General features: G+C 46.9%; 1 protein-coding gene across 2 annotated transcripts; it reads left to right on the top strand.

Annotated features, from left to right (window-relative positions):
- Positions 1-8,958: 8,958 nt before the first annotated feature.
- Positions 8,959-20,278, top strand: DUSP23 (dual specificity phosphatase 23). Of its 2 annotated transcripts, none has more exons than XM_043452347.1 (3): positions 8,959-9,077; positions 9,172-9,440; positions 18,695-20,278. In XM_043452347.1, exons 2-3 carry the CDS (start codon positions 9,174-9,176, stop codon positions 18,926-18,928), a joined length of 501 nt encoding a protein of 166 aa, XP_043308282.1. In that variant the 5' UTR covers positions 8,959-9,077; positions 9,172-9,173; the 3' UTR covers positions 18,929-20,278. The 2 variants fall into 2 exon arrangements, with proteins under 2 accessions (XP_043308282.1, XP_043308291.1); XM_043452356.1 differs by lacking the exon at positions 18,695-20,278 and adding an exon at positions 10,047-10,463.
- Positions 20,279-20,674: the final 396 nt, after the last annotated feature.

Below are 20,674 nucleotides of genomic sequence, written 5' to 3'. Positions count from 1 at the left end.
CGGCCTGTGCAGAGGTACAAGAGAGGGCTCTGCTCTGCACCATGTGTTGGAGACTCAGATTGATGCCAAGAAATGAGGTAAGATGAGGCTAAAAAGAGAAGTAAAAGGCCTCATTCCAGAGGGATTTTTATGCCAGTCTACAAACATCAGGATTTTTTTTTTCTTGAAGGCAACAGGAGTTACTGAAGAGCTGGGAATGTCAGGGCTGTGTTCTGCAAAAAAGCACCCCAGCTGCATAGAGGGAAAATGTGTAGAGGCAGAAATAGTGGAGGCCATGGGGTAATGGTTCCTAAGGGGATTCCAGAAGGATGGGATGTGGATGGGAGGAAGTTCCACTGCAGGGATGAGGGGATGTTGAGGAGGTGGTCCAATGGCAAGAAGGCTGGGACACTTAAACTGAAGGATGATAAATCAGGCAATTTCAGCCCTGCTTGGAACATACTTTAAAGGCAGAGACAGTAGAAAGTGATGTTTCAAGAATTTCTCCAGAAAGGAAATCAAGGAGCCAAGCCCTTCCTTGGAACAAAAACAGGAAACTCGCAATGTACATCTAAGCATATTTTTCTTGGATAGCTCCCTAACCAGTGGAGAAAGCAATAGATTGTTCCAACCAGGGACACTAAGTGTTTGGAATTGACCTCAGGCATTTACCCAGGCCAGTTAGGTCTCTTTGAGGCCTTTCTCCCTGTGCTAATTGTGGGCTCCTCTGCCCACCGCCCCGCTCATCCAAATCACCCGGAGATGTCAGGAACCACCTCTTATGACCAGGCTGTTTTAGGTGCTACTGGTAACTGTCCTGCAGAAGGGAAGACAGGGCTGCAGGATGAAAGGTCTCTCAACAGGGCCTCCTTCTCGGGCAGAGATGTGCATATAAGCCACCTGGGGTCCCTCAGGTCTGGGAGGGGGCCTGAGATCCTGCATTTCCCACACACTCCCAGGTCATGTGATACTGCTCAGCTGTGCATAACACCTTGAGAAGCACTGGTCTAAAGGTGGTCAGAGGATGAGCCAGGAAGGCAGGGAGGTGCCTTGTGGGAATGAGACAATGATAATTCCTGTGCTCCACTGATTCATTGTATTTGTCACATCTGCCCTGGAAAATGGACCCATGTGATCTAGAGTTTTAAAGACTGGGAGACTTAAAGGGGAAAAAGAGACAAAAAATAAGACCACATTTTAGAAATCTCAAAAGTCTAGTATTGCAACCAGCATATTAAAAATGAAAAAATAAAACAAGTAAATAAGGCATCTGTATTAGATTTCTATTACTGTATGATCAATTGCCGCAAGCTTAGAGGCTAAAAAAAAATACCCACTTGTTAACTCACAGTTCTGAGGTCAGAAGTCCAACTACAGGTTAGCCAGATCCTCCGCTCAGGGTCTCATCAGGCTGAAATGAAGAAGACAGCCAGGCTGTACCTCACAGTGGAGGCCTGGGTCCTTCTCTAAGCTCATCCATTTGGCAGAATTCACTTCCTTGAAGTTGTAGGATGGAAGCCTCTGCTTTCTTAGTAGCTGTCAACTGGGAATCAGCTCCCAGAGCCACCTTGCTGAGCGGCCCCCTTTAGCCATGCTTTGTGACGTAATCATGGGAGTGACAGCCCCTCATCGAAGTGTATAGGTCATTTGGGGCCATCTTAGAATTCCACTAACCACAGCAGCCTACGACCACACTTCACATTAAAGACATCAGAGATATTCCCATCGGTCCCTGAATCATGTTATGATGATGGTGATGGCAGCAGCGACTTCCATCTGGAACACCAATTGTGTGCCAGCATTTTGCCAGGTATTTACATATTCTTACCCTATTTGACCCTATCAATAATCCTTAATAATCTATAGCATTATAGACATCTGAAATGGAGACTTAGAAATTTAAAGTAATTTGGGCCAGGTCACACAGTTTAGTGACCCAGGGATGTTTGATAGTATGAGGATTTCATATAAATATATATATATACATATATATATATACATATATATATATTCACCTGTGTGTGTGTGCATGTTAGTCTGTCAGTCATGTGACTCTTTGCAACCCCATGGGCTGTAGCTCACCAGGCTTCTCTGTCTATGGGATTCTCCAGGCAAGGATACTGGAGTGGGTTGCCATTTCCTTCTCCATGGGATCTTCCTGACCCAGGGAACAAACCCAGGTTTCCCACATTATGGGCAGATTCTTTGCTGTCTGAGCCACCAGGGAAGCCCGTACATATAAATATATATACATATAACTGAAAAAATATATATTTCATATATATATATATATATATCTGCATCATTTGCTATACACCTGAAATATTATAAATCAACTGTATTTCATTAAAAAAAAAAAGATAATGATTCCATCACTGCTGAAAATTTTCTCATTCCCTTTCCAGTTTATTGTCCTTCCCACACAAAGGCAACCATTATTCTGATTTCTATCACCATAGATTTACTTTGCCAGGCCTTGAACTTCACACACAGAAGATCATACTTACGTTCTTATTGTGTCTGACTTCTTTTGCTCAGCTTAATGCTTTTGAGATTCATCCAGTGTTACTTTTATCTTGTTACTTGTTACTTTTATCAGTAGTTATTTCCTTTTACAGATAAATAATATTCTATTTTATGGATATATACCGCAGTTTGTTTATGGATGCTTTCCTGTTGATGAATATTGGTTTTCCTGACATTTTTTGGTCATTATGAATAAAGCTTCTAAGAATATTCTTCTACAAGTGTTTTAGTAGACAAATGATTTTGTTCTCTTGAGTAATTCTTAGGAACGGAATTACTGGATCATAGGGAGGTGTATATTTAATTTTATAAGCAACTGTCAAAAAGTTTTCCAAAATAGTTGTACAATTTTACACTCCTACCACCGGGTATGAGAGTCCAACAGTCCTTATCTTTGCCAATATTGGGCATTATCAGTCATTTTAATTTTAGCCATTCCAGTGGGTATATTACTGTGGTTATAATTTGCCCTTCTCTGATGATTACTGATGTAGAGCCCCTTTTCAGGTAGTATTGGCCTTCCCTGTATAGTCTTTTAAGAAGAGTCCAAGTCCCCTGCCCAGTTTTTATTGGGTTAGTTTCTACTTCTTAGTTATAGGGGATTGAGTCCTAGTCTGGACCAACTGAGGGACTCAATGAGCTGAGTTTCCTCACCTAGAAATAGTAAGGTTAAACCAGAAGATCCCTGAGGTTCTTTCTGATTCTTACACTTATGCTGTGAAAAGTTCAATGCCAAGATTTTCAGTAATTTCTTCCCTCTGGATCCAAGGGAAAGCCATTTACAAAGCATGAATCCTAGAAGTAAGACCGTTCACCAAAACGAGTCTCATCTCAAAGGTGTCTCTTACTGAGCGCTCCCTCTTACCTGTTTCCGCTCTCACTTGACTGTACTGAACAGCTTTGCAAAAACGAAAGCCCGGTCCCCAATTCCCTCTCTATCTCTAACCCACCTAATCGTAGCTTCCAGTATAAGACCTCCCCCTAATATCCCAACATGGACTCAAGTGTGCTCCTGGAATGGTCTAAAGGAAAAACAGAATTTTAAGGGCCATGAAGGTGATAGAATTCTCAGAAAGTATATGAAATCAACTAGTAAGTTGTGAGATGTCACGATATGTTCTGTAACAGTATACAAATCAAAATACAAAAAAGAGAGAGGGAGAAGGAGTGGGAAAGAAAGAGAGAGAAACACGGAAAAGCTATCAGTGCCATCTTGTGGAAAGATCTGTATTAAAATGTCCAAGGTAATCCGGCCACACCCCAGATCACAGCCTGTACACTCAATACCGATGTGCACCCAGTAGACGGTAGGATAGCATCACCGTTCATTCATAGGCAACGGTGATGGTTGATGAGAGTTCATTCCAATTGCTTGCTTCCTGTGCCATGGCCAGTTATTAAATAATTTGTATATCATCCATAACTATATGAACACCACATAAAACCCACATACCGCCAATACCATACTTACAAAACTCACACCCAAACTATTCTATTTGGTTCCGACATACAGCACAGTTCTCCAAATGTAGAAAATTTGCATGGACCTAACACAACAATCCATTCCCCAAACACACACACACACACACACACACACACACTTAAGACTGCAGTTGCTTAGAGTATAATTTTTTCTTTGAAAAATAAACTTGATTTTATTTCACTTCTTAAGTTTATTAGCAATTATTTCTCAGGACTTCCTTGATGATCCAGTGGTTAAAATTCTGTGCTTCTACTGCTGGGGGAGGGGGTGGTGGAGAGGGCATGGGTTAGATTCCTGGTCTAGGAACTAAGATCCCACATGCTATTATGCATGGTAGAAAAGAAAAATTATTTCTCTTCTTTCCATTTATTTGAATATTCTCATCTGTACTGGTTTCCTATTGCTGCAAGAGAAATTATCCCAAAATTTGATGGCTTAAAACATTAAGTATTTACTATCTCAAGAGTTTCTATGCATGAGAAATTCAAGGGAGGCTTAGCTGGGTGATTCTGGCTCAGGGATCCATGAGGCTATTGTCAAGATGTTGGGCAAGTAGTCTAAAGTCTTGATGGAGCCAGAAGACCCACTTCCAAAATAGCCAGTCCCCTTCCATGAGGTTAATACGAAGCCTCCCACACAGATCTCTCATGAGACTCTTCCCAACACAGCAGCTGGCTTCTCCCACAAAAGAGCAAGTCAAAAACCATACTGCCTTTTATGATTTTACCTAAGAAGTCACATAGGTAGGTAAAGTCATAAAGGGCTTCCCTGGTGGCTCTGACCGTAAAGATCTGCCTGCAATGCAGGAGATGCGGGTTCCATCCCTGGGTGGGGAAGATACACTCAAGAAAGGAATGGCTACCCACTCTAGTATTCTTGCCTGGAGAATTCCATGGACAGAAGAGACTGGTGGGCTACAGTCCGTAGGGTCACAAAGAGTCAGTCACGACTGAGCGATTTTCAGTCACTGCAAACTTCCACTTAAGTTTGCCTTCTCTCTTCCATCCAAGAAGTCACATACCATCATTTCCACAAAATCCTATTGATGACACAAACCAGCCCTAACAATGGGAAAGGATTACACAAGAGAGGAGATGGTTCCCTGTGGGGGCAGCATCTTTAAGGCTGGCTACCACACCATCCCTTCTTAAATTCAGTTTCCACATCGTAGGGTCCCACGTCTGAACTGTGTTAAGACAAAAGGAGATCAGAACATTTAAGACACTGGGAGCTCTGGCTGTAGTCCAAGGGCCACAGGAACACAAATCCAAGCAACCCTCTGCCTTGTTAAGAAACAGGGACCGACTTGGAGGAAGGAATTCTCTGACTCTGGCTTCAGCTTCAATTGCCACTGGTATCAAGCCCTCAGGAAACTGAGCCTTCGCCATCAAAGAGGACAAGGTCAAAACATTCTTATCAGCTGGGGAAGTGGGAGGTAGAGAGCCCTAAAACCATTATATTGGACTTTCAAAGAATGTTATTTCCAGCATTTCACAACAGACAGTGAACAAAACGGAAGGAAGACCCTGTCCTCCTAAGACTGTGCTGGTGCTTCCAACCCAAGCTTACCTTTCCCCTACTGACTTCTTCTGTGCTTGTTATTTTTACTGCACAATTAACTTTTCAATATATATGATCTGATTGTCTTTGATGAGTAATTCAATACTTTATTATATGTTATGAGAACAATTACTAAATCTCCCCCCAGTATGTTGTAAATTCCTTGAAGTCAGGGAAAGTAAGCTTATTATTCAGCCTACCATCAGTGTTAACAGATTGTTCTCCAAGAAAATGTCCCCCTCAACACACTCACATATACACGTGATCAAACACATGCGCACAACAGGAGCAGAGCTCTGCAAAAAAGCAAGGCTTATTCATCCCTTTTTACAAAGCAGTAATTAGACAGGATCATATTGACATAGTCATTCTCTTCTTAAAAGCACAGATATGTAAAAAGCATATTTCAAGAAGGTGCCAAACAGCACCTAAATAGTCCTCAAACTCATGCAATTAAAAAGGATCACAAACACCCCAGCAGGAAGAAAGATTTCCTTCTGGCCCATCAACAACAAGTTGTCCACCAGTTGCAGCCGATGAAGAACCATCACTGCCCTCCTCATTTTTCTCCTTTCCTCTCTAAAAGCAAGCTCTTCTCCTCTGTTCCCTGGACTTGCCTATGGTTTGTCAGAATTTTTTTGTTGTTGTTGTTTATTCGATAAGTCATGTTCGACCCTTTGTGACCCCATGGACTACAGCCCACCAGGCTCCTCTGTCCATGGAATTTCCCAGGCAAGAATACAGGAGTAGGTTGCCATTTCCTTCTCCAGGAAATCATCCCAACCCAGGGATCGAACTCGCATCTCCTGCACTGCAGACAGATTCTTTAATGCTGAGGCACTGGGGAAGCCCTTGCCACAGTCTGCTTGTCTCAAATTGCAACTCTTTACTATTCCTGAATAAACTCATTTTGCTGGTGAAAAAAAAAAAAAGACACAAACGTCCATTGTCACATAGTCCTGGAGACTTGCCTACACTCCCAGAAATGTACTTCACAGTCTTGCATACACACTCTACTTATTTTTTTCATTCATTTAACATTTTTGAGCACCGTGTATCAGGCTCTATATTAGATGTACGAAATTCAAAGATGGAATGACACAAACCGGTAACCCCAATTCAATAAACTAACTGCTCTACCTGGAGTACATATTTATATAAAATGAGATGGGGATAGAGATTAAATTTCCTGAAGGTCAGGTAACACTTTACGGAAGAGTAAAGAAAAGAAGCTCAGTATTGCCTGGGGCTGGGGCCTATGTGTGGGAAGCTGACATTGTTTGAGTTGCAGGAATCCTAGCCAGGAAACCACCATAAAGGAGTTTTTCTTTCAGTGTGAGGCCCCGGGCCCAAGACAGAAAATTAAATAGTATTCTTGACAATGGGACATAGACCAAGGCAGAGACCCCTTTCTCGTAGGGTCTGTTAAAAGCCAGAGGCAGAGCAGTAGAGATGGAGGAGGAATTCCTACAAAGGAAGCCCAAAATGGGTTGATGGATGCTCTTTTGACCCCTGCAGAGACTCCATAGGAATCTGTCTCCCCTGTCTTCTTTCTGGAAAAGATGGGCTTTGCCCTGGATCTCAAGGGGGCAAGGAATGGGCATAAGGAGGTGGGCAGAGATGTGGAAATTTTTTCCCTAATGAGTGAGGGAGTGAAGAAAGGACAGAAAGGAAAAGGAATTAAGAAAAGTTCAGTCTGAAAGGAGCAAGTGCCTCTTGTCACTGAGGGAATGCAATCAGAAATGCTGAGCTAGGGGTTGACTGAAGTTGCTGGAAGGGGGGGAAGGGGTAACTGGTGGCCGAGAAAACACACCGGGATGGGCTAGAAAGCGTCGTGGCAAGTTGTGCAGGAAATGGAAGTGCAGACAGGAAGGACTTAATCAGGGCGGTGATTGTTCAGAAGAAAGGGAAAGGGTAGATCTGGAAGCTCCTGGAACCTGAGGAGAGTAGGTGGAGGCAATGCTTCAGTTGCCAGGATAAATGGTGAAGTGCACTTTCCACAGGGTCAGAGCAGGCTTTGATCTTTGGAGGAAGAAAAATTCCTTTTCATTTTGCTGGAACCAAGTGTGTGGTCAGGGATAGATAGGGACAGGGAGGGGCGCATGTCTTCATGGTACCCTGGGCTTGGAATGAGACAGACCTTGGCTTAACCAGCCCAGCTACTTACTAGCTGTCTGTGCTTAGCTAATTAGCCAACTTCCTTAAGCCTCATGTGCAGAAGGGATATAAAAATACCTTCCCCGTGTGGCTCTTCCAGAAAGCACCTGGCACAAGGCCTGGCACATAGGCAAATTCAATAACGGTTAACAATTTTCATAATTACAATTAGTCTGATTACAAGAAGCACATTGTTCAAATGAGGATATGAAACATTCAGATCACAGTTAAGACACTGTGTTCAAATCTACTTCCCCACCTTCTATGAATGACACACAGAAACTCTAGCCTCTCCAGGGAAGGGTGACTCACAGAACCTGGGACTTAGGAAATGTGAAGAGAAATTAAGGAATCCTGCAACTGTTTAAAATAAATAAATTAATTAATTAATTAATTAAAACAAAGAAATCCTGCAACTGTTTAACCCAGCTGAGGGGCATGAGGATGGTTATGCAAAGAGGCAGTAACCTTCTGTTTAACTTAAGAACACAATACTGTTTTGTTAAAGATTCTGGAGCCAGAGTGCTAGGCTTCAAATCCCCTGCCATCAGTTATCTCTTGGTCAAGTTCCTGAACCTCTCCAGAGCTTTAGTGTTCTCACCTGTAAAACAGAGTTAATTAGATTACCTACCTCATAAGATTATTGTGGCAATTACATCAGTTAATACATGTAAAGTACTTAGGATAATACTTGACACATAGTAAATGTTCAATTTGTTCATCCTTTTAAGTTGTTGTCTTTGTTGTTGTTGTTGTTATATAATTACTACCCCGGGTAAGATTTCAGGGGACCAGATGGCAGCAACAAGGTTGTGTGTTTGTTTTTAATAATTCCAGCAGCGGAAAAATGAGAAGAGTCCCCTGTACAACAGTGATTCTCCCTTACTTGACAAATTCTAAAAGTCACTGATAATGACTTGTCAGAGTCACTGTAGAGGAGATTCCTCCCTTAAGGATGATGTAGATTTACCATCTCTTAAACTCTTGGGCATCCACTGCGACGAAAGTTATGACAGCAGGGGCAGATGGCCAGTGGCGCGATAACTCCCACCGACCGCCAGGGAGCAGCAGAGCTCGACCCGGGGTTGCTTCATCCACAGAAAACAATTCTGAATTCCTTCTAGGTTTTCCTTCTTAGCTGTTTCTGCAGCCCACCAATCTCCGTGCGCACCGCTGCAGTAATCCCGCCCATTATTGACAATCCAACCAATCAACGAGCGTCCTGCTTGGGGCCGGAACGGTCACTCAGAGCCGGGAGTTCGGCATTCTAGCCCCGCCCCTCAGGCGGCTTGGCCAATCCCCCGCGGCGGCGCAGGACGTCGCCCGGGATCTGTCCTAGAGACCACGTGGTCCCAGGAGGCGCCACTGCCTGGTAGGTGGAGGGTTACCCGGCCTGAAGGCGGGTGGGCGGAGCGGGACCGACCGGCCTCGCCCCCGGTGACTTGCTGTCCTGTGCCCTCTTCCAGCCATGGGCGTGCAGCCCCCCAACTTCTCGTGGGTGCTGCCCAGCCGGCTGGCGGGGCTGGCGCTGCCCCGGCTCCCCGCCCACTACCAGTTCCTGCTGGACCAAGGTGTACGGCATCTGGTGTCCCTGACGGAGCGCGGGCCCCCGCACAGCGACAGCTGTCCCGGCCTCACCCTGCACCGGCTGCGCATCCCAGACTTCTGCCCGCCGGGCCCAGAGCAGATCGACCGCTTCGTGAAGATCGTCGACGAGGCCAACGCCAGGGGAGAGGTCAGCGGGCGGGGTCAACGCGGGGAGGGAGGGGCTTGGGAGGAGTCCGCGGGGACACTCGGAGCTGCGGACGTCAGGGCCAGGATTAACTTCACTGGGTTCCAGGGGAAAGATTGGAGGAAGACGGTGGGGCCAGAAGACCATTGTAACTAGTATACCAGTACAGAAAGCCAAAGCGGTACGAGAGAGGAGTAAAAAGAGGGCCCAGCGGGAGAATTGGGTTTGAGGAGAGGCAACAAAGAACCACCTAACGTGAGTTGAGAAGGAGAAAGGATGGACAGACTTTCTCTGGAAAGAAAGGGAGAGATGGGCGTTGAAGTCAAGGGCTGTTGAGCAGACTCCAGAGCAAGGTTCTGTCCAAATGTAATGGAGCCTCTTTTAAAAAGGTAAACAAGCAGCAGGAGAAATTCGTCTTGATAGTATAATTTAACCCAGTAAGTCCCAAATATTCTTTCAACATATAAGCAATATAAAATAAATTCTTAACCAGATATTTTCACTCTTCAGTGCCCTACATCTTTAAAACTTGTCAGTATTTCACAAATGAGGGGCGGGAGAGTGTTGGGAGGGTGTCGCGCTCCACCCTACCCAGCTCCCCCTTCGCAGGCGGTGGCCGTGCACTGTGCCCTGGGCTTTGGCCGCACTGGCACCATGCTGGCCTGTTACCTGGTGAAGGAGCGGGGCCTGGCTGCCGGAGATGCCATCGCTGAGATCCGGCGCCTTCGACCCGGCTCCATCGAGACCTATGAGCAAGAGAAGGCGGTCTTCCAGTTCTACCAGCGAACGAAATAAGGGGCCTCCATACCCTTCTGCCAGGCCCCCGCGGCCCTGATCTGTGCGTTAGATGAGGCCAGAGACGCAGAAGTGGACCAAGAGTGCTAAGCTCTCCATTACGCTGCTGACTCAAGGGACTGAGGAGCCCTTCCCTGCAGGCAGGTCCTGGTAGGAGGAATGGCTGGAGCTGCACTGATGTGTGGGGGGGCCCTTTGCTGCTGCCTCGAATAAATAACTTAAAGAACAGCTCGAATTGCATAGCACTTTACAGTTTACAGAGTGCTCCCACACATCCCTCTCAGGAGCCCTGTAATAAACAAAAAGCTGGCTTCCCTGGTAGCTCAGCTGGTAAAGAATCTGCCCGCAATGTGGGAGACCTGGGTTCAATACCTGGTTTGGGAAGATCCCCTGGGGAGGGCATGGCAACGTACTCTGGTATTCTTGCCTGGAGAATCCCCATGGACAGAAGAGCCTGGGGGGCTACAGTCCATGGGGCCGCGAAGAGTCAGACACGACTGAGTGACTGAGCACAGCCCAAAGGAAAAGCAGAAACTATCCCTGTTCTTTGGATGAGGTGGCCAAGACTCAGAAAGTGTGGGCCAGGACTGTAGCAGGCACTTTCAGCCTTTTAAAGATGCTGAAACTCTTAATGTATCTGCCTTCTGAAAATATTTGATGGTGAAAAGGAAACCAGTCCCTGGCAACCCAGGGTCTCTGGTGCTGGCAGGCCAGGAGGGCACCTGTGGACACCCCCCTTCAGTTCTGCCCACATGCCCCAAGTGCGTCACCCCTTTAGCCCTCTTAAGACAGAGAAGGCCTGGATGCTGTGTTCCCCGAGCATCACCATCTCTGTCTCCCTGGGCCTGGGCACCTCTCCCCAGCCTCAGGCTGCTCGGCTCACCTGTGACCCCCAGCCCATCCTGCTGCCCCACAATCTGAGGCTGAGGAGTGCCAGAACCCAGCCTCTCTGGGCAGAGGATATTAGATGATTAAATAAAGACATTCAGGGCTATGACCTTGGCCATGTTTCTGACATGTTACCTTCACTTCCCCCATTGAATCCCACCCTGCCAGCACCACCACCACCACACATGCGGCTTCGGGAGAGAGGATGAGTGGGATAGACCAGGCAGGTGAACACTTCTGCTTTAACTCTGGCCAGTTCCTATCTTCTCTTCTGGGATGGCAGACCAGGCTGACCAGGCTAGATCAGGTGGGGATTCATCATGAAATGTGTATTCAGTGTCTGTGAGCCAGGCTTTGTTAGAAGCTGGGACTCTCCAGCTGTAGAACACATAATTCACAGCCTCCTAGAGGAGGTGAGTTCAACAGAGTCCAACCACAGAGAATAGGTATTATGACGACACACATTCCATCCAGTGTGACATAGAGGAGGAGAGGGCTCCCCTGTAGAGCCCATTCTTTGTAGCCTAGCCACCACTAGCCCCAGGCCACCCACTCCTCACTGCACCTTCCTTCCACTGCTGCCCACTCAACTCTGCCCTCCTCCAACTCTTAGACAAAAGGAATATTCGCCAGTTCAGTTCAGTCACTCAGTCATGTCTGACTCTTTGTGACCCCATGGACTGCAGCACGCCAGGCCTCCCTGTCCATCACCAACTGCTGGAGCTTACTCAAATTCATGTCCATCAAGTTGGTGATGCCATCCAACCATCTCATCCTCTGTCATCCCCTTCTCCCACCTTCAATCTTTCCCAGCATCAGGGTCTTTTCTAATGAGTCAGTTCTTCACATCAGGTGGCCAAAATATTGGAGTTTCAGCTTCAGGATCAGTCCTTCCAATGAATATTCAGGACTGATTTCCTTTAGGATGGACTGGTTTGATCTCCTTGCTGTCCAAGGAACTCTCAAGAGTCTTCTCCAACACCACAGTTCAAAAGCATCAATCCAGCTCTTAGACAAAAGGAATATTTGCCAGAATCTGGCCAATCTAGGAGTGAGAGAAGCTGTAAAGTGCCCTAGCCATCTCCCCCCCCACCCCCCGCCTTTTCCTCTATGTGTCAAATCTAGGTAATCAGTTTCTTCATTCTGTTCCCTCGGCCCCCACCCAGCTTACTCAGGTGAGGGCATCTCTCGAAGAGAAGAACCCACAATTCCAAGCATTCAGGCCAAAACAGAGGAGTGAGAGATAGATGACAAGAAGCACTGAAGCCCTTACCCTCCTCTCATCAAAGTCTCCTCTTCCCTACCCTCCCCCAGCAGCATGGCCCATTCTATTTCCTGATGCAAACCAGAGCCTCTTCCAAAGGGGTATATTGAGGGTGTGTGTGTACATGAAGGTGGTACAGGGAAGGAATGGTATGAACAGCCCACTTCCTGGATCTGTTCCCCCCGATTACTGGGATTGGAGGAAAGCAGGGAGGCTTGAAGCTGCACTCCGGAGTTCCAACCTATGGAGGTCACACAATCACTGTTCATTCTTTCTGCCCCTCCGTTCCTATTTTACCCCATCCCCCCAGATCCTCTGCACTGCAAGAAAAGAATCTGTCCTTCCCTTCCTCCCAAGCCTCCTTAAAAGGAGAGAAAATTTTTCTAACCCCATTAAAGCCCTGTGTGCAGCCTCCATCCCCATAATTGAAGCAGGTCTCCTCTGCCTCAAGAGTTCCACAGGGAAATAAACATATAATTATGTGCTTAAGGAAATCAGCTTTTAAATAAGTAAGGGTTGACTTGAGATGAAAAACTCTGCCCTTCTCCTGTCTACCTTGGGAGGTGAGCCCGAGTCTCCCTTTGGGCTCATTCCCAACCCACCCCTCTGTATATGGCCACCAGTGAGGGACTGCCGGCTAGCCGTGACCCTTCCCCATCCTCCCCCACAGTGTGATAGCAGGTGAGCGGAACAAGCCACCTCCTTCGACAGAATCTCCGTGTCCATCAGACCAGGCTTGCTCAACTCCAGCACTGCTGACACGGGGTTGGGTGGCTCTTTGCTGTGCTCTGTGCGATAATTAGCAAGACCCCTGACATTTACCCTAGCTTCCCTGGTGGCTCAGACGGTAAAGCGTCTGCCTACAATGCGGGAGACCCGGGTTCGATCCCTGGGTCGGGAAGATCCTCTGGAGAAGGAAATGGCAACCCCGCTCCAGTACCCTTGTCTGGAAAGGGGTCAAATCCCTGCCCTGGTCGGAGGAGCCTGGTAGGCTACAGTCCATGGGGTTGCAAAGAGTTGGACACGACTTAGCGACTTCACTTTCCTTTCCTGACATTTACCTATTAGATGCCAGAAGCATCCCCACCCACCCCTCCTGCACAAAAAAAAAAAAAAAAATGTGACAACAGAAAAGTGTCCTCGGACATTACCAAATGCCCCCTGGGAGGACAGAGTTGGCGCAGTTGAGAACCACTGCATCAGACCAACAAGCAGCAGGAACAGGCTTTCACTTCCTGTGGGAGCAGAGGTGGGGACATGCATGGGGGTTTCTCCTGTAGATTCACACATCTTGATAGGGGAGAAAGGGCCAATCAGACACCACTACACACCATTACTTTTTCAAGCAATGTTTGGCACCCGTCCCCAGTTCCTCCCGTCTTCCCAGGCTAGGTTTCCAAGAGGGTGATAGACACTAGTAACTTTCTACACTCAGGAGGGCTTTTTTCTCAATGAGTTGCTGGTGGGCGTAGCTTTAATGTCGGCTTCCACCCTCATGTTTTTAAAGTTTCACTCGTATCTATTTTGTGGCAGCTGATCTGAGTTCCCTGCTGAATGGAGGCTTTTCTGTGTGGAAAACTTACCCCCGTATCACTTGGGCTCCTCTTCGCCTCTTGGGGTCCTCTCCCAGGAAACAGTTCTGATGCAGAAGCAGCTGGAGTCAGGACAGGAGGAGCCCTTCTCTGAGACCTTTCCTCCCCAGCCTGGTTCTCCCAACTCTACTTCACCTGAGCACACCTGGACTGCGGCCTGCTAGCTCTCTGGGCTGCAAGTGCCATGACCTCCCACCGCAGAGACAGGCTTCCACCCTGTGTACTCACAGCAGCTACCCTCTCTTCCCTTGGAGCTGTGCTTCGTCATCACCCTTACAGCCATTCACAACATCACATAGGACAGCGCATCACTGGCTAGGAAATTGGGTCCTCATGTACACCCTCTCCCCCTGCCCCTCATGATCCCCTAGATCAGGTTTTCCCAGGGCAGGGATTTGATCCAAACCATAAGCCGTTTCTCAGAATGAGCTGCCAATCTTCACATCAAACCTGCTGTCTGTATCTTGCCATTCTTTCTAAAAAAGAGACTAATCTGGTCTCACAGGATTGCTTTGTCACAAAACAGTGTCAGTTACCACTAATGCATTTCACGCTTTGCTGTGACTATGCTTGCTTACATCATCATTCATGAAGCACCTACCACATAGCAGGTATCTTACATTCCACTGTTACCAGTTTATCCTTATAGTCACTCTGCAAGCCAGGTATTTTCCCCTTTGAACAGATGAAGGAACTGAGATTTAGAGACCACTAACTTGCCCAGCACCTCGTACTTGCATTAAAGGAGCTTCGCACACTTGTAGAAAAGGAGCTGGGATCAAACCCAAGTGGTAACTCCAGACTCACGATCCTTCCACCAGGCATCACACCTGCCAAGACCTCCCCCTGGTTCCAGTCACACAGGGGTCTATCTCCATGATCAGAACTTGACCTTGGGGGCCATCTTAGCACAGCCTCCAATGTCCACTCTCTTCATCCTCTTAGGAAGCCAAACAACAACCTCGTATCTGACACTGAAGCCAACAGCACCTGAGTTACAGGCTGCTGTTTAAAATGCAGCCCAAGCGTCAAAAGCCAAAATAGTAAAGCTGATTCCTTAGGGCGCTTCTGTCATATCCACTGTTGTCTAACTCAGAGCATGGGATGTCCTCACCCATCATGACAATCTTGAGGCATATGTGACTGGCGTCGAGCCCCCAAAAATGTCTTCTTATGTCTGAAGATTTATTAAACACCTTAACATCCTTTCTGGTTGTGTCGTTATTTGAGCCCTTGATGCAAGCCAGCTGTGAAAATTGCTTTATAGGCTTTATCTCATCCAGTCTTCAGAACAACCCTATGAACAGGGTTTTCTCATAATGACCAGTGCACAGATGAGTAAGCTGAGGCCCGGGAGTTTGAGTAACACACCCAAAGTCATGTAGCTAGAACAAGGTTCAAACTCGGGTTAGTCTAACATAAACTGCCTTCCCTGTCAGGAACAGAAAGAAGAGACTGTGCTGTAATTACGAATTACATAACAGCATCCTGGTTCCCCAGAACTGAGGCACTTGGCTCACAGGGCCATCGGTGGGGCCCTGAGGGCACATGGCCCCCCAACCCCCATTGCTGCCCCAGGCCTCGGCAGCATGGTTCTGACTTGGGAGTGTTGGGCCGCCAGCGCAGTCATCACCTCTAACAGGCTTCTGCCTCAAGCCTCCTGCACCATCAAAAATATAGTCCCTCGTTGATTTAGAAATGCGTTACATAAGCACTTCTTCCATTACTTTAACATTTTTCTCTGGCTATTACGGATTCCAGGCATACTCTTGAGAAGGCAGCATGCTTGTCCAAGCAAGCAGAAATTTAAGAAACACTTTGGTGCATGTCCACGCCTGAAGTTGATGACTTACTTGCAACCTTGATAACTGAGTCCTTTGTGCCAACAAATTGCTTAAATCGCTTCAACCACTCCCTCACCCTATTTTTCCCCTTTGCTTATTCTGTCACCATGGATATGTGATCATGAAACAGATTGGTGATGTCACCTCTGAGTTCTCATTATGTGGGATTCAGTACAGAACACAGTTCTGGGATTCCCACCCCCCACAAGATTTTATAGTAAACACACCACTGTTTCTTCTTTACCAGTGTATATTGAGCAGTGACTCTGCTTCAAACCCAAGGTGGGCCATATGAGAAGTAATAAAACATAGGTTTTATGTGCCCTTGGGGCCCCCCGACCCCACCCCAAGCAAATTCACTGATTGACATGTTTTCTGTAGGTACATTTGGTGATATCTAGGGCTGGATGCAACCTAGGGCCATGGAACAGAAATAAAGCAACCGCACTGGAATCAATCCCACAGGCAGAACTGTGTCATTCTTGACCTTGAGCTTGACCTAGAAGGCTCTGAAAAATCCAGTCCCCTTTCTCCATCTCCTTCCTCACCTCTATCATTCCCCTCCCCCATAACCCTTGTTCTGTCTGTTCTATCTGTATTTTGGGGGGTTCCTAAGACTACTCTCGGGCTTCCTTGGTGTGAAGAACCCACCTGCCAAGGCAGGAGACATAAGAGACTCTGGTTTGGTCCCTGGGTTGGAGGATCCCCTGGAGGAGGGCATGGTAACCCACTTCAGTATTCTTGCCTGGAGAATGCCATCAACAGAGGAGCCTGGCGGGCTACAGTCCCTGGGGTCACAAGGACACAACTGAAGTGACTTAGCGCGCGCACACGTGAGACCACTGTTTTTGATGATTTGCTAGAGGGACTCACAGGAAAGCTGTCATCCGATCCACTATGGTTTACTGCAGTGAAAGGACACAAATCACAGCCTGCAAAGCACACAGGCACGTGGGACAGAGTCCAGGAGAAACCAGGCCAGGGCTCCAGCGATGCCCTCTGAGTGGAGAGCGGCCTTCCCAGCGGCAGTGTGTGACAGCACAGAAGAAATACTGCCAACCAGGGTGCTTCACCGGGCCATGGCATCCAGGGTTTCTGTTGGGGGTCATCTGTGTATCATATAGGAAACATTTGCATAACTGACTTTAGCTGCTCAAATTGACACGGAGGCCCCAGAATCCTCGGGCACAAACATGGGCACTCCCCCTGTCACTTTCTTAGCATAGACTCTCTGGCCCAGCTCACGGCCTCAGCTGTACAGAGGTACTCTTTTCAGGCAGGATATTCCAAGAGTTCAGAGGTCATTTTATGGGAGCTGATGCAGAGGCAGTCCTGAAGACCTTTGGAATGTATGAGGTTGGGCCAACCCACGCCAGCTGAATTAACCTTTTTCTGCAAGTTGCCAGATGCTTTATGCTCTCTGCGTGACAGTCTGGGCACATGCTATTGCCTTTGCCTGAGATGATTCGTTCCCCAGCTCTGCCTAGCTCCCAACTTCTACCCCCACTGTGGGCCTCAGTGTAACATCATTTCCTGGGAAGTGGCATCCAACCACCCCCACATACACTCACACACATCCCCAGAGCATCTGTTCTACTTTGTGGCCCTTTGCTTACCTATAATGATTCACTCGGTTGTTTGATTTCTCTCTTTCCTACAAGAGTCTCAGGACCCTGCCCAAACCCCGTACCGTTCAGCATAATGCCTGCCACCTGGGTGGCTCAATAAGCATGTGGTGAGTGGTTAATTGACATGCCCCCACCCGCCTGGGTATCTGCACACAGATGCAGGAATGGGAAGAATATAATAAATTTAGGGGAATGTATAATCTACTGGGGGATACATGACATGTACACCCCTAAGTGTGCCTGCAAAGACGATTACCTGTAATTAGAAAAGATGCAATGTATAAACACTTAGTGATTAAAGAGATAAGAGGAGTGTCTCTGGTAAAACTCACCCAGTTGAACCTTCAGTGCGATGCGGAGGGTGTGGTCAGATAGCATAGAGGGATATACAAATGTTGGATGTTATTAAAAATTCAAATGTTATGTATCAGGTAATGAGTCCATACATGGGGGCTTAGAGAGAGATGGACAAGATGAATGGGTGACAGTGAGGGACAGGGAAAGATGTAGGGTCACTTGGCATAGATGAGGCAAAACCTCCTCCGGTAGCAGGAAACACATGGTTAGACTAAGACAGTAAAAGGGCAGCAGAACCCACACCAAAGGGATAGGATCATACCTGGTCCACAGTATGAAGTCACCACGGCTTCTGAGCAGAGGACACGTCACTAGGTTCGCGTCTTCTTAGGTTACACAGTGACAGAATGGCCCCATGGCTTAGCAGCAGTACAGTGCTCTATGATTTCACACCGCCAGTGACAGACAAGGTCTCACAGCTGCTGATTTTTAAGACTTTTCAGAAGAGAAGAGTTAAGTAAGAACCTTCCCCTGCTTGCTGGAAGTTAATGACTTTAATGCTTTGCAAAAGAAAGGAAAAGGGTTGTTAAGTCAGAGTGCTCACCCTCTGGGCTTGCAGGTCATGCTTTTTTAATGCTTTCCAACTGGGAAAGGATCTCGGGTGTGTGTCATCCTACATGCTAGAAAAGTGGGCCTTTCCGACGGCACACCCACTGCTCTGGCGGATCCACTGGAGTCTCACTTCACATCTTGAGCTATTAGGCCCACAGGGGAGGTGACCCCTGGTGCTGCATTCAGCCCGCCGCCTGTATTTCTCTCCCTACTGTCCCAAAGCCAAGGGGTACCCTGTGAGTTCATCTTCCCACCTCATTTGCACCCTGCTCCCCAGCCCTCTCTCCCGTTACACCCATCAGCTTAACTTTGAACTTGTCTTCTTTTCTCCCAATAGTGGTCAATCTGTCCAATACAGAGGAGCCAAACAGACCAGATGGCATATTCTCCTGGAAATAAAGGGCATGCTCTGTGCCAAGGAGTGGCAGTGCCAGGGACACCAAAGACAGCTCCCGCCACAGGAACATGCAGGATCCTCAGACGCGTGGAGGCTGCTACAAACGCCAGACCACCCTGGGTCCCAGGGCTGTCCTGGCGGGCACTCGCCAGCTGGAAACCCAGAGAAGAATAAACCTTGGAGAGTAACATGCCGAGTTCACCTGAAAATCCAGCCTCTTCACTTTTATATGTATATTCGAGGCAAAGTCTGCATGTGGGTCACCTAGAAACATGTTTGAGGCTATTCATTTATTCATTAACTCAGTACAAATTTATTGAGTACTTTCCATGTGCCAGGCACACTTGTAGGGGCTCAAAGAAAGCATGAGCAAAACACAAACATCTTCACCCTCCTGAAGTGTGCACGCAGCATTGTTTAAACACGCAAAAGCTGAAAACAATATAAAAAATACATTGTTAGGAGACTAGATAAACACCAAACAAGCTAGATATACAGGAATCAGCATAGATTTATCTGAGAAACAATGTGTGCATAGGAAATAAAACTGCAGGAGTATTAGGTACAGAATACCACTCGTGTATGTAAAAAATAAATAATACTATACATTGTTTATGGATACGTACATATGTTATGCAAATTTATGGTTTGGATATCCGCCAAACTCAGAATCTTAACTGCCTCCGGAAGGCAGGGGGGTGAAAGAATAGGAGAATTCCAAGTGTAACTGGAATGTTTTGTTTCTTCAAAAGAAAACATCTGAAGCAAACATACAGGTTAAAATGTTAGCGCTGTATATTTTGGATATTAAGCATACAGATGTTTCTTTTAGGAACCTAGGTGCTTGTTTGGTTTTAGTTCAAGACGGAGAAGTTTTTGTTTCGTACTGCTTTCAAATTTTAGAAAAGATTCGGAAGAGAGGAGGATTAAGATCACATCTCCCAGCGACCCAGAGGCTGGAGCTTGCTCTAAACGCGTCTCTGGGGTACCATCTTCAACAATGACTGCTGGGCCAGCGGACCACAAACTATTAATAGCGGGAGAAAAGCCGAGTCCACAACAGCTGTGGCGCGGCCGCCACGAGTTACAGGGAGCCGCACGGCGCCCCCTGGAGGCCTGAGCGAGCTCGGCAGCGCGGTAGTGAGAATGAGCTCGGAACGTCCGCGCCGCGGTGGGAGTGGAAACTGTTCAATCGCTTTGAAGAGCAATCCGGCAGTATCTAGTAAAGTTGCAGAGATTACTCAGAAATTCCGATTTTAAGGTTTTACCTTAGAGAAACGCTCAAGTATGTGAACAAGGAGATGTGTTCAGATGTTCTTTGCAGCCTTGTTTATAATGGCCAAAAATTGAAAATGGCACCTAATTGATCATTAGGAGAATAAATCAAGTTAGACATATGTATTCAATGAAATACTATGCCTTCGCAGAAACGACAGCCAGAACCACCTGTTTCAGTATGGATCCCTCTCAGAAACCATGCTGAAGAACTGGGTGAGTTGCAGAATCTTCCCACAATAAAATCCTCCCACAATACCTGCAAACTAAGTATTGTTGATGGATACAAACTCATGTAAGGAAAGTAAAAAAAAAAAAAAAAAAGGCGGGTTGGGGGTGGATGATAAACGCCAAATTCAGAAGTTACTTCTAGGAAAGAAGAGAAACTAGAATTAGGAAGGAGTCCAGGGGTGCGGTGTCTTCAGCTAATTCCGTACTACTTTATTCCTTTGAGAAAGACAAAAATCTGAAGCAAATAAGACAGCATTTTAGATTAAATAGAGCTGGGCGGTGAGTACTCAGATGCTTCTTATGTCATCTATAACTCTTTCCTTAATTTTATATTATTACACACTATGGAGGGGGGAGCGGAGGTGAGGGTGGGGGCAGAGGCTCGGGGGCAAAAGGAGCAGCAGATGAAGGTTG

Source organism: Cervus canadensis, chromosome 2 (genome assembly GCF_019320065.1).
Source record: "Cervus canadensis isolate Bull #8, Minnesota chromosome 2, ASM1932006v1, whole genome shotgun sequence".
NCBI lineage: Eukaryota > Metazoa > Chordata > Mammalia > Artiodactyla > Cervidae > Cervus > Cervus canadensis.
The sequence above is the reverse complement of the archived record's forward strand: the minus strand, read 5'-3'. Positions and strand labels throughout refer to the sequence as shown.